We start from the raw sequence: 13,961 nt of genomic DNA, 5'->3' as shown, positions 1-13,961 counted from the left end.
ACTACGCGACAGCGGAAAGGTACACGCTTCCGTGAAATGATACGATTGCATCTCGACACGCCAGCTAGAAGCCACACTGCCCCCAACCCCACACAACTGTGCGCTCTCATTTCTTGCCCATGAAGTTCAAACAGGGAAGCCCAGCTTTACTGAATCAAGAAAGCGATGCCTGGGTCAGAGACAGACTGGGTGGTTCGAACAGCAGGCGTCTGTCCGTTCTGGAGGCCGGAAGTGACGATCAAGGTGGGGGCAACGGGGTTCTGGCGAGGCCTGCTTCCTGCACCACAGACGCAGACTTCCTGCTGCGTGCCCGCACCGTGGAGGGCCAGGGGGCTCTCTGGGGCCTCTTCTTACAAGGACCCTGGTCCTGTGTGCAGTTCCTCCCTCGTGATCTGATCACCCCAAGGCCCCATTCCTGACACCCTCACCGTGGGAATTAGGTTCTGGTGTATGAATGTGGGGGGGCCACATGGTCAGCTGTAGGAGAGGAGTGTGGTGGGTCAATCTCCACTTGGCGACCTGGGGTTGGGTTCCTGGGAGGACTCCTGGGCCCCGGCCTGGGGCCCGACACAGCACCGGCTTCCTCCAGTGGCAGAGGCAACGACAAACCATGAAGACCCGTCTGGTTCTCCGGCACCTCTGACTGAAGGCCAAGAACTCCCTCAAGTCGGTTTCTTGGATGGTAAACTGAGTCAGGGGTCCTATTCTGTTTGCCTCCATGTCCTGGGCCCGACCTCCTCCTGGGCCCTGCACCCCACACAGGGGCGCTCAGAATGTGTGTGGCCTGGAGTGCGGAGGCCTGGCGACCGGCCCTTCTCTGGGCCTCGGCCGTCACCTGAGCCGTCCGTCACCCTGCCCTACCCTGCCCGTCAGGCCTGGCAAGAGCCGTGTGCGCTGTGCTGGGAGGACCACCCCGGCAGACCCGGTCACGAGACACGACAGGGGCCCAGGGTGAGGCTCCTGGGCGGGGGAGCACAGCAGGAAAGCCCGCCCCTCGCCCAGTGGCCCACGCAGGAGCCTGTGGTGGGGCCGCCCCCCTGCTCAGCTTTACCGTGTCCTCACACACCCAGTTGGCACGCCACCCTTGCACTGGACTCTTCCCGCAGTGACAGCCAAAGGGATGGACTGTTTGGCAGCCCCCAGGGTTCCCGCTGAGACCCGGATGTGGCTGATGCCGCGGGGCAGCACTGGGGTCAAGCCTCTTCCAGGTTCAGCTCTGAGAAGCGTGTCAGGTCCCTGTGTGGACCGTCGGCCGTGAGGCCAGAGAATGGTCCCGCAGAGCCATCACCCCCGACACAGTCAGGCACTCGTGCTGGACACGGAGGCCCCGTGGGCTCGTGGGCTCTTCCCAAGTCCAGCCACAGAGGTGGGCAGGGAGGTGCCGGCTGAGCCCCCAGCGGGCCTGGGCCAGGTCACCCCCAACTCAACTCCAAATCGTCAAACCAGGGGGACCGTGGCCCTGGGGCCCTGAGGCCCCGAGGCCCCGGGCCCCTCCCACGTCACGTAACGGAGAAGCCGGGGAGTGAGGTGCGGGGGCAAAAAAGAAACAAGACGCAGGTGCAGTGAGACCACCAAGACGCGTCAGATCGCGTCAGACGATTTAAATCCCGCGACATGTTTTTCCGGACGCGGTATCTCCGGGGGCAGATTCACGAGTCCGACACGCCCCCATCGGGCACTCGGGCAGTCGGAGCCGTCCTCCCGCACCACGGACGCCCGGCCAGTCCCCAGCACGCCTCCTCCAAGGTTCTGTTCGCGTCAAGCGCCGCCACGGAGCGCCCGGGCCCATCCTTGGGCGGACCCCGCCCGGCGCCCCGCTCCTCCCCGGCCTTCAGAGTTCGTTGTGGCGCGCTCTGGAGATGCGGCCCGACAGGTCCTGGAAGTGCTTCTTCACCTGGAAACGAGGGCACAGTGTGAGCCCAGCGGCAATCCGCCCGACAACCACACGCGCAGTCTTAAAAGTGCAAACTCCTGGGCTTCCTGCTTGTTTTACTTTACAATCCCACCCATCCGGAAACGGCCAAAACCAAATCCCAAAAGCAGCGAACACCGGCCGGGACACCACCACCAAATACTAACGACACACAGCGGGAGACAGATCACCCCGAAAAACAAGAGAAACGTATCCGTCGTCCACCCCGCTTGCTTTGAGAAGCGGCTCCCTCTGGGAACCCGCCGTCGGCCCCGGCCCCACGGAGTCCATTCCGCATGCTTCCCACCCAGCACGTGCCCTTCTCCCACGGCAGCGAAGCTTGCTTGCCCTCCCCCATGACAGCGGATTCCCCTCCGCAAATTCTTGCCCCGCGATGTCACTCTGGAACCGACGTCCCCTGCGGGCACCTGCCTCCTCCCCGACGCTGCACCACACACAGGCACAGACCCACACACACGCTCGGTGCCGCTTCTGCTCTATTTCACTTAAAACTTTGAGTGTGAACAGGTAGGACACCGTGTGGCTCCAGATTCAGAGGCACAGAAGAAGATCCCTCCTCCCTCCCTCCAGAGACAACCCATCCCATCTGTTCCCAGAGTGTTCCATACGTCCTGGGAACAGCCTAGGCTCGAGCCCTCCTCCAAGCGTCCACACTGCCCTGCTGCCTCTTTTTCCTGTGGAGTCTGACCCAGGGGCTCTCCTCTGTCAAGAGCCCAACCTCCGTGCCTGCACGGGCACGTGATTCGTAGGTCACCGGCCGGGAACAACCGAACTGGCCCCAGAGTGACCTCACTCTGCTCAGGCCACCTGCCGCTGCCCTGGGACGGTTCCCATCCTCATGAGACCAAACGAGGCCTCCACACGCACCACACCAGATTCTCGGGGGACCCCCTGCCGCGAGCACGCGAATGTGCCAAAGCCACTGCCCCACACGCGCGGGCCCTGGCTCACGTCCCACACGGGGTCACCCGATCGAGAGTACGAGTTGGTCCACAGGTGTCCCTGGCTCTAAACAGGCCCAGAGGAGAGGGCTCGGCCCTGCCCCGGTGGGAGGTGTGTGGTGGCAGCAGGTGCCCCCACCAGGCGCCCCCAGGCGCCGACGACCCCCCCCCCCGCGGAGGAGGGAGCAGTGCACACGCGGGGCCAGGGAAGGGATGGTCTCCGGGAGGCCGCAGTCCTGGTGCGGACGTGACGGTCACCTGCCGGCCCCCCGCAGACCGCGCGCCCACCTTGTAGCCCAGCTCCTTGGTCTTCTCCTCCAGCATGGCGTATTTCTCTTTGTTCCGGCTCACGTGCTCTTGGTCCCCGAAGCTCTCCACGTGCTTCAGTTTCTGGTGAGAGATTTCCAGCTGCTTCTGGTAGTGGTTGTGCTTTTCGATTTTGGCTTCAAAGTGCTTAAGCTCCTCCTAGAAGAACGTTCGAACAGCCGACTGTCCCCCAGCGGACTCCCCGGGCAGACCTTCCCGCTGCCCCAGAACATGGGCGGCAGCCGCCCGCCTGGGGCACGGACCCGGTCCCGCTGGGGATGGGGCTCAGCGCGGGAAGCAGGGGGCTGCCCCCTGAGGGCGCACACACCGAGCCCCTCCACGTGCGGCCTGACGGGGCAGCTCCAGGGGGCCATCCCCACTGCCACCTGATCGGGAAGGTGGAAGGGGGCACGCCCACGGGCGGAGGCGCCCGCCACAACCTGACGGCCTTCGCGGGCCACCTGCCCACACCTGGCACCTGCACCCTGCCCTCAGCGAACGGAACCTGCCGGGCATCTGGCTCCCTCTGGCCCCGACCCCACATGCAGCCTGACACCTGGGGCTTGGGCTTCGACCTCGACTGCACTGCTCGGTCTTCTCCTCTGTCCCCGTGGCCGTCTGTCCCTTCTGGAGCAGCCACCAGCTTGGGAAGGCTCTGCGACACTGCCCTTCCTGTCTCTCCTGCCCGCACAGCGCTCTCGGGTCAGGCTCGCTGGCTCATCCCCCACATCCTGATCTCGGCTAACTGGTCAACCCCTTGGGACCTCCAGACGGGGGCCAAGCGCCCTGCCCAGGGCCCACGAGAGCCAACAACATGCTTCCCTCTGAACTGGGCCGAGCTCCACAAGGACGGGCCTGCCCACCCAGCTGCAGACGGACGCCGGTACAGGGACCTCTGCTGGGCACCCGCCGCCCTCCCTGCTGCGTCTCCTGCCGTAGCGTCCCGGTTCTCCCGCCCGCCGAGGACTCCTCGGAGGCCCCCCTTTCTGCCCTCCCCGACCCCGGGACTGTGGGCCCACCCCGCACACGTGAGCTCAGCAGCGGCCTCCAGGGCCCACATCTCGGAATGACCTCTCACCCCACGGGCCCTACTCGGAGCCCCACACCCCCAGGCTCCCGTCCTAGCGAACGGCGGCCTCTCGCCTGTGCCCTTCTGATGCCCGACCCGCTGGCCTGTGGCGGCTTGGTCACAGCATGACCCGCAGAGGCGACACTCAGGGAACCCAAAGGCCTTTCCCCCTGGGCCCACTGCCAGGGCCACAGGTAGGGTCTGCCGTTCTCCTCCCGGCCTTCGTGACCCGCGTGCTTCCTCACCGGCCCTCTGTCCTCAGACCCAGCGCACCCAAAGCTGAGCCGGACCCTCCGTTCGCTGGAGGCCAGCGCTGTGCAGACGTGAACACGGAGGTCCCACATGGCTGCCAGCCAGCACGGTGAGGGACGCGGGGGACAACAGGGAAAAAAACCTGTGAAAACCCTGGCCTGTGTCAATCCCGGTGCGGGGAAGAGTCTCGCCACGCCAGCCCAAAGCTTAAAAGGTGCTGCCAGGTACCGTGAGCCGGCGTCTCCTGGCACCCTGCTTACCCGAAAGGACTCCAGCTCCTTCTCAGTGAAGTTGGAGGACTTGGCCATGTCCCACAGATCTATCACTCGGGGTTCCTCGAACTCTGGCAGAAAGGAGGAAGCAGGCCGGGTGACTCCGGAGGCACCCCCCATGATGCCCGAGGCAGCGTGCACGTCTGGACACGCGTGCATCCGGTGTCCTCGGGAAGCACACTGAGCATTGTTCCCACGTGCGTTCAGTCTGTGGCTCAAGGCCCCGTTAGCACGCGGCCCTGGCGACACTCTCACTGCCCCGGGTTGCGCAAGAGCGTTAACCCGCACCTCCGACAGGGAGGGTCTCCCTTGGTGCACAGCCACCTCGGGCAGAAATCGGGGGAGAGGGCGCGGGAGTCTTGGGGCCTCTGGGTCAGGACTGTGTCAGGCTACCCACGGTTCTGGGCTGAAACTCAGGCCACTGCCCGTCCTGTCTCCAGGGCAAAACCAAGCACCTGGAAGGGACCCCTGACCCCAGCCAGCACTCCTGTGCCAACATGGCGATGGGGGCCCTGCTGGGCCAGTCACCTGTCCTCCAGCCCTGGAGGAAGCCCGGAGCAAGCCAGGCCCAGCCGCCCGCCCCTCCCTCAGCGGACCCTTCCTGCCCTGGGCCCTCAACGGGCTTCACGGGGAGTGTTCTCGAAGGACCCGGCGCACCACAGGGGAAGCAGAGTCATTGGGCCGGGTCCCTCCTGGGAGGGAGTGGTTCAGGCGGGGAGGGGCGGTCAGAGTTACCCGCACCGCGTGGGCGGCCCCAGCACCATGTCCCTGACCTGGCACCGTGTCCCCGACCTGCCGCGTCCCCAGGTCAAGGAAAGCACCTGCCACACCGACGCTCCCCCGAGCCCGTGACGGAGAACACACGGACGAGCCAGAAGCCTGGGGAAAGGGGCACCCAGGCAAGGTTCCCGGCCGGCTGCGCGGGCTGAGGCGGGGGGCGTGGGCGGGAGCGGACGGACCAGCGCGGGGGCGGAGCACGCGGAGGGGTGGCCTGGGACCCGCCCCCGGGGCCGCGAGCGCTCGGCTCGCCTGGGACGGGGCGCAGGACTGGGGGCCGCCCGCCCGCTCACCGGCCTCGGCGCCGTAGCCCCGGTGGCTGACTTGGCGCAGGCGGTCGTAGCCCTGGTTGATGGCGCGCAGCCTGTCCTTCAGCTCCGCGTGCTTGCTGTGCAGCACGTCCTCCTTGACGCGGCTCACGTCCAACGGGCTGATGACGTTCTCCTGGGTCTCTGCGCGGGACAGGAGCCGTGAGGGGCTGGCCGCGCCGCGCCCGCTGCCCGGGACCGCCCTCCGCAGCAAGGACCGTCTGTGGCGCACTCGGGCCGACCCCGGTGGCCCTCCGGGAACTCTGGGGGCTGCTGACTTTCGGGGGGAGGGGGGAGGGGGGGCGGGGCGGGACCGCGTGCAGGGGTGGCGCCGCGGTCTCGCGCGCACCTTCGGTTCTGCTCAGGGCGTCCAGCAGGACGTTGTACTCGTGCACTTTCTCCCTGTGGTGCTGGAGCTCCCGCCACAGCTTGGCCAGCTCCTCGCTGGAGAACTTCCCCGAGCTCTTCGCCTGGAGGAGCGCGCTCTGTGAGCCTGCCCGCGCCCCCGCCCCCGCCCGGCCCCTCAGACCAGGCGGGACCCCGGCTCCCGGGCCAAGTGTGCGGCCCGTTCTCGCCCCGATGACCGTCCGACCAGGGGACGTGGCGGGAAAATACAAAGCAACGTCACCAGGCTCAGCAGAGGGGTCACGGTCACCAAAGGCGCGGGAGCGGCAGGATCCCCGGGGAGGGACCTCAGGCCAGTCACCTCCTCGCCATCCACCTGCCCCACGGGCCGAGGCGACACGGTGGCCACAGCAGACCCCCGCTCCCCCTGCTCTTGCACGGCTCCACCCCTCGGACCAAGGACAAGGGACTAGCGCGAGAATCCCGATTCCTGGCCCCACTCACTGTAGTCCAGACAGAAGCTGGGGGATGAAGGAGTGGAGGGACTCGCCCCGGCCACCGCCCGCACTGCCCACCCCCGCCCCCCTCAGGAGACCACAGGGGGTGAGCACCGCCCCGGCACGCCCGCCCCGCGCTGAGCACAGCTCTCTGGACCAGACACCACACAGGCTCAAACCCCAACTACCCGGACACAGAAAACCACAAAGCTGTGTCACGCGTGAGCCCGGGTGTTCACGAGTGATCGGCCCGCTCTCCTCACTCGCTCTCCTCACTCCGGCAGCTACACGGCTCGTGGGATTCCCTGGCTGGGGGCCCAGGAAGGCAGGGAGGCCTCATGGGTCCACGAAGAAACCACTGCCCCCCAGGAGTCCCTCTCAATGAGCTTCCATGCAGAGAGAGGCAGCCCCAGCAGCTCCCCCTGACTCTCAACGCCAGGGCGCACGTTCTGGGGTTCTCGGGGAGCCCCGAGGGGTACCTTGTGCCACAGCTTCTCCAGCTTGGGGTCTCCCAGGCTGTCGTCCTCGGCGGTGTCGCTGAGGTAGTTGCTGTTCACAGCCTGGGCGTCCTTCCTGCCGTCCAGGCCGTACTTGGCCAGGATCACTAGGAGAGACACAGGTGTTACGTCCGGCCACCGGCCGACTGGCGCCGAGAGGACCCTGGGCCCAGGCTCCGCACACCTGGCCACAGAGCAGTCGCAATAGCCCCCGAGCACGGGAAGGAGCGACGGGGAAGGAGGGAGAACTATGTCGTTGGGCTCGGCCTGGCCCCAGCCTCCCAGGTCCGAGCGGGGACGCCACACCGGACCCCCTCAGAACACAGGTCACATGAGTCTCAGGCTGCATTCAGCACCCCGGAAGGCAGAGGGTTCTGGATTCCAGTAGTGCTGGGTTCAGCATGAACTGGAACCAGAGACAAGCATTCAAGCCGGAAGAGGCCCCATGGACCAGGAAGCCCACCTCACGGGTGAGGCCGCTGGAGCCTTGGCACGTCCCCGTCGGGCACCGGGGGACACTGTGGTGGCCATGGTGAGGGCCGGGCAGCAGAGCGGACAGAACAGGACCCACCCGTCCAGGACTCAACTTGGGACAGGAGGGCCCTCCGTCAAAACCAACGGCCTGGACAAGGCGACGGGTCCAGTGTGGTTTGCTCCCTAAGGTGCTGGTGCAAGGCCGGGGTGACCACGAGGCCGGCGAGCCCGGGACAGATCCGGTTACGCCTGGTCCTCCCTTTCCTGTCTCAAGTCCTGGTCTGACACTGCACTTTGTGGTCCCCCAGGTGTGGCATCAGCTGTGCTAATGGCACTGGGATGGGGGGGGGACTGAGGGCACGCGGAGGCTCCCGGGCCACCTCCAGGATGCGGCCAGCGGCCTGCGCAGGGGGAGGCCTCCAGCTCGCCGGTCCGAGGAGTCCTTCCACCACATCACCTCAGCATGCGAGCAACCCGTGCCACCCGCGCAGAAACAGATGGCTCCACCGGGACTGGGAGCCACGCCCAGGAGGCCACGGAGGCCGGAGGGAGCCGGGGGGCCGGCCCACCTTTCTACACCCCCCCGCTCTTCTGCCTCAGCCCTGCGCCATCCACTGGGGGCTGCTTCCTTCCAGAAAGGAGGACGTACGAAGGTTCCCGGGCCCTCCAGTGCCTTCTCTCCTGCTGGTAGCTCCAGGTCAGGCCCTGGGGGGCGGCCCCCCAAACACTGGCCGGGGGCAGTCATGCCTAGTGTCCTCTCAGCTTGGGTTTTTTTTTTTTTTTTTTTTTTAATTTTGTTTAATCTTTATTTTTTTTTTCAGAGACAGAGTGTGAGTAGGAGAAGGGCAGAGAGAGAGGGAGACACAGAATCCGAAGCAGGCTCCAGGCTCCGAGCTGTCCGCACAGAGCCCGACGCGGGGCTCGAACCCACAATCGTGAGATCATGACCTGAGCTGAAGTCGGCCACTCAACTGACTGAGCCACGCAGGCGCCCCTTGCCTTGGCCTTTTATGTGTCTTGCCACGTTCGAGTGCGGCCACATGTAGAGCAGCAGTTAGACCGCTTCCCTCACCGCAGAAGCAGATGCACAGTGTGACCCAAACAACCCACAGGGGTCTCATGGGGTTAAGAGATGCAGGGCAGCTGGGTAAACATCACCAGCTGGGTCAGAAAACCCTGCCCTCAAATCCTGCGGTGCTCGCGGCTGTGACTACAGACAAGTTACCTACCCTCTGAGCCTCTGTCACCTGTGAGTAGGGACAGGAAGTACCTCAGAGAGACCTGAGTGGACACAGAACACCTGGTCTCAAGAAAGGACTCTCGTTTCCACAGAGGACGAGCATTCCACGTGTTTCCAGGCCAGCCTCCGGCTCCGCGAGCGTGAGGGGTTGGGGGGGCGTTCCCGGGCAGCCTCCGGGCCTGGCCACATACGGCCCTGCAGCCACGACCGTCCCCGCCCCGGCGCTGCGCTGTGGGGAGCTGTAGCAGGCTCAGACTGGCGAGGGCGCCCACGTCCCGGGGCAGGTGACAGGCCAGGGCGCCGTTGGCCTCCAGGCTCGGGAGCGAGCAGGCGAACAGGGACGTGACTCCTACTCTCTGCTCTTTGCTACAGTGACAGCAGACCGGTCAGCTCGGAAGCAGACCCCAAGACACAGCCGATGTGGGGCACCCAGGGCATGCAGGCGGCGAGCTGAGTCATGCCAGACAGGAGGAAGGTGACCCCTCGGCCCCGAGGACGCAGGTCTTTTGCACAGTGGGAGACAGAGGCAGATGCCCGCTGTCTCTTCTGGAATACATGGTTGCAGCAAGCAGCTCACTACGTTCCACCGTAACTGTTAGAAAATTATCTTTGGGGCGCCTGGGGGGCTCAGTCGGTTAAGCATCCAACTCTCGATTTCGGCTCAGGTCGTGATCTCCTGAGATCAGGCCCCACGTTGGGCTCTGTGCGGACAGCGTGAAACCTGCTTGGGATTCTCTCTCTGTCTCTCTCTCTGCCCCTCCCCCCCTCAAATTACAGAAATACACTTAAAAGAAAAAAAAGAAATTATTTTCAGTACAGACCTGAAATCTACCTCCCCATACCTCCAGACTCCGGGAACCTCCCTATGGACTCTGCCTGGTGACCATGGGCAACTCGGTGGCCCCGGCCTCCTTCCCAGGCCACGCAGCTCCGGGGCCGTCAGCCGCCGAGCGCCAACGCGTCCGGGCACCCCTGCCCTGACTCTCCCCGCAATCTGCCGAGAGCCTCCCCAAACGGCCCGGCAGCCGTGTCCACGGCTGAGGGCCGCTCCTCGGAGGACCCGCCCCGGACCACGTCAGAATCGGCGGCCAGGGCTCCCCCCGCACAGAAAAGGAAAGGAAGGTACCGCTGAGGTTGCGTAGGAGCTTGGCTGCTCTCTCTCCGTCTGCGTCGAGGCCCTCGGCCTTCAGCTTCTTCCAGGCGAACTCCTCTCTCTCTTGCATTTTCAGGTCTGCATGGAGCTCGGACAGTTTCACGGGGGAGAGCTGGAGCTACGGAATGAGAGCAGAAGGTTTCTGACAACCGGCCACAGGAGGAACCGGCAGGACGGCCCCGGAGACGGCGACCCGAGAGAGGGTGGCCAGGAGACAACAAGACACGAGCAGCAGGAGTCAGGGTCCCGGGCAGTCGACACGTCCCACGTGCTCCCGTTCGAGAACCTCAGGGCACTGCCGCCTGCGGGACACGGAGCCTCGCCAGCCTCACCAGATGTCCACTGCATGGCATGACCTAGAAACGCCCAGCGAGGGCCTGCCCACCGCCAGCGGCTTGAGCCCCGGGGGCTGCCAGTCCTCCTGAGGACACCACCCCAGCGACGGGCTGGCTCCTGCACCAGGACGCCCCGCCTCCCACCCGGACGCTGGGGGCCTCCGCGGGGCCCCCGATACGGGGGTGGGGGGGGGGGATGCAGGGACAGAATGCAGAGCACGGGGAGGAAACCTTTCCCTTTTCCTTGTGTTATGTAACTAGGATAGAAAATAAACTGCGACTAGGGGAGACCGGCTCACTAAGTTATGGACAACGTCCGCATCAAAAGAAAACCAGTTAGTGAATGAGGCTCACGGATGCCCCCACCCACAAGCCACTCGCTAATGACGCCACAACGACAAGAGGCTCTCGGTGCTGTCTCTGTTCCCTGACCCAGCCTGGGGTGAGGCGGGATGAGCCCCGCGGCTGTCTTAAGTGGCCCCGAGGCTCCGGAAAGAAGCCCAACCCCCAGGGAGGCCAAGAGGAGACCCAGAGCTCGCTCCCGCCTTTCCCCGGGACTTGTCAGCTCAGGCCCCGTCCACCAGCTTGAAAAACAGCCAGGGAAATTTCCTCAGGAGTAAGAAGGTGGCACCAAATGAATGGCAGGGCCTAGGGCAGGAAACTCTTCCACCTCTCTAGAAGTTTCTTTGATCCTGCTCTGTGGGTTCACCACCTCCTTTGCTGGCTGTCCTGGGGCAGGCACTAGTCTCCCCGGGACCCACACCCCTACCACCGCTCCCAAGCCCAAAACACTTCCTTTCAAAGCCTCTGGTGTGCCCCCACCTAGATGCCCTAGTCTCCTCAAATGGCACCCGCCTGCCCTCCCGGGCTCCATCCCAGGCCCCGTGGTCACCTGGATGCCCTCTGTGGACACTCGCAGGAGAACGCCAGGCCCCTGGGGAGCTGGGGCTGCAGACTTGCCTGACCTGCGTGGCTCCCGGGGCGGAGGAACAGGACAACGGTTTGGGGCACACCGATTTCCCAGGAAGGGCACATCGGGCGCTGGGTGGTGAGGAGTTGGGAAAGGCGGGCCTGTAGTCCACCCAGGCCGAGGACACAGCACCAAAGCCCAGGCACCCACAGGGTCTCCCCTCTGCAAGCGCAGGGCTGTGTGCATCGGGACCCACGGCCAAGGACGGCGAGGGCCTGGCTCCCGGCCCAGTGCCGTGTGGATGGTGCAATGGCACTGGCGCTCCTCTTGGGGACTTCAGGGGGAGAGGACCGGAGTGCTCTCTGACCGCCAGCCGGCTCCGCTGTGGTCCCCACTCACCTCCTACTTTCTCATCTGTCCGCCTCTCCGGGACCCTGGGGGGAATCAGTGGGCCAACATCCAGCCAGGAGCCCCATGAGCTGCAGACTCGGGCCCACCTGTGCGTTACGGTCACGCCCCCTGTGTGACTGCGCTTCAGGTTGGAAGCCTTTGGGGGCCTGCACTGATCTGGTGCCGCCCTTCCTCCCAAATACCGAGGCCTGTTGAGTTCAGTGTGGGACGTGCCACGTGTAACGCCCCAGACACGGCAGCATCGAGTCCCACTGAAAGGGAGGAAAAGGGGGGCACCTGGGTGGCTCGGCTGGCTGGGTCTGACTCTTGATTTCAGCTCGGGTCACGATCCCAGGGTCGTGGGATGGAGCCCCATGCCGGACTCTGCACTGAGCTTGGAGTCTTGCGTGGGATTCTCTCCCTCTGGCCGCACCCACCACACTCCAAAAGAAAGGTTTCAAAAAAAGAGGAGAAAAGGAAAAGAATTCATATGCAAACAGCTGGCACACTCCCCAGATTGTTTTACTCTCTTCAACTTAGTTAAATGTTAACGCCTCACATGGAAAAGAGCTAGTTAGCAGAAAATCAAACGCAAAACAGAACCTGTTCAATATTAAACAGGTAAGTAAATCATCAATAATTAAGAGACAAGCAAACACACAGGAAGAAAGCCACTCATCAGAAACAACTGATATGTCTACGGCATACGTGGGGAGGATAGTTTCACAGGTGTGTACCTAACTTCAAACTTAGCAAGATGAATACATTAAATGCGTACATTAAATACATACGTCAGTCATATCTCAATAAAGGGGCAAAAAAGTCACCTGGAACCAGGGTCCACTCAAACCTCTGCCAGAAGTGACTGTGTGCAGGGCACCATTCAAGGAGGTGTGCCAGCTTCTGAGCTGCTGTCAGGACAGAGACCTTAGCTTGCCCTTCCTAAGTCCCACCTGGAGCAGAGGAATGTGGTGTGCAGAGAACAGGGGACAGGAGACTCCATCTCCCCTCCCCTTCTAGCCCTCCCACCTCTGAGGACAAGGCTTCAACACGTTTTAATCACAAGACCAGGATAAGAACCCGATAGGAACGCTCAGAACGGGGTCTGGCACTCTGTGGGTCTGCTCAGGATGTGTCCCCCTCTCCCCCCCCCCCCCATCCCGTCCCGTGTCCCCCCACCGGAACACCAGGCACCCCTGAGCAGGGCCAACACCGACCACAGAGGATCAGTGCGCATGTGGCTCCTGCCCAGAGGCACCCACCAGGGCTCCGCTCAACCCCAAAGCTCCAAGGACAGCCCTCGGCCACCCCCACTGGAGTCTTGCAACACTGGAAGATGTCACAAGACCACAGCGGTGGACAGAAGCACCCTGGTTCCCATCCCCCAGGCTACAGCTCTAAGCACTGGTCTCCAACGGGAACTGGACAGTCTCACAGAAAGTCAAGACACCGAGGTGGGATGATGTAGCACGAGTGCCCCGGTCGGGTCTCCCAAGACCGGAAGGGAGTTTCAGGGTCTTCCCAAAGGACCCCCACCCCCAACCATGGCATCTGCGTGCCAAAGCAGGAATCACAGCGCCAGCGCGGGCTGCGGCCCCCTCGGTCGCAGGAGACAGAGGACGCCCCGGCCCCGCGGCCCCAGGGTTACAGGTGACAGATGTCCCGGCCGCCGCTCACCCGCTGGGCCTTCTCCCACAGCTGGTTGAGTTTCTCCATGCGGAACTCCCCGCCGGGCTCGCGCTGCGGCGGCGGCTCGGGCTCGTTCTTCTCCCGCGAGTACTTGCCGCCGTGGCCCGCCGCCGGCCAGGGCCCGAGCAGCAGCAGCAGCAGCAAGAGCGGCGGCGGCGGCGGCGGGAGCCCGCGCGACCCGACCCCGAGCCTTGACGACGCCATCTTCCTCCTCCGCCAGCCGAGACCCCCCTGTCTCGAGCCCAAGAGGCCCCGCCCCCGCCCCCGCCGCGCGCCGGCCCCGCCCCCGCCGCGCCGCCTCTTGGGAGTTGTAGTCCCTCCTTGTGCGGTCGGCCCAGGCGAGGCCGCCGGCGGACTACGAGGCCCGCGAAGCCCTGCGGAGGCACGTGAGTGTTTCCTAGACAACCACGCCGCGGCCTCGTGAGGCCGGGCGCCCGTGCTTAGGCGGAGTGCGACTTGGGCTGCCCTCCCTGGGTTTGCGAGGTTGAGTGAGGGTCGAGCCCCGACCACGCGCGCCGCGGACTCCGGGATGGCCCCGGGCCCCTGTCCCATCTGCTCCGCAGGGAGAGTAGA

General features: G+C 64.6%; 1 protein-coding gene across 1 annotated transcript; it reads right to left on the bottom strand.

The window, feature by feature from the left end:
* Nucleotides 1–1,586: 1,586 nt before the first annotated feature.
* Nucleotides 1,587–13,647, bottom strand: LRPAP1 (LDL receptor related protein associated protein 1). Its single transcript, XM_058719679.1, has 8 exons — nt 13,377–13,647; nt 10,038–10,182; nt 7,180–7,304; nt 6,208–6,328; nt 5,844–6,002; nt 4,762–4,844; nt 3,163–3,339; nt 1,587–1,894 (listed from the first exon to the last, which is right to left on the bottom strand). Exons 1-8 carry the CDS (start codon nt 13,590–13,592, stop codon nt 1,832–1,834), a joined length of 1,089 nt encoding a protein of 362 aa, XP_058575662.1. The 5' UTR covers nt 13,593–13,647; the 3' UTR covers nt 1,587–1,831.
* Between the last annotated feature and the right edge of the window lie 314 nt (nt 13,648–13,961).

The sequence above is a fragment of the Neofelis nebulosa genome, chromosome 3 (assembly GCF_028018385.1).
Source record: "Neofelis nebulosa isolate mNeoNeb1 chromosome 3, mNeoNeb1.pri, whole genome shotgun sequence".
NCBI lineage: Eukaryota > Metazoa > Chordata > Mammalia > Carnivora > Felidae > Neofelis > Neofelis nebulosa.
The sequence above is the reverse complement of the archived record's forward strand: the minus strand, read 5'-3'. Positions and strand labels throughout refer to the sequence as shown.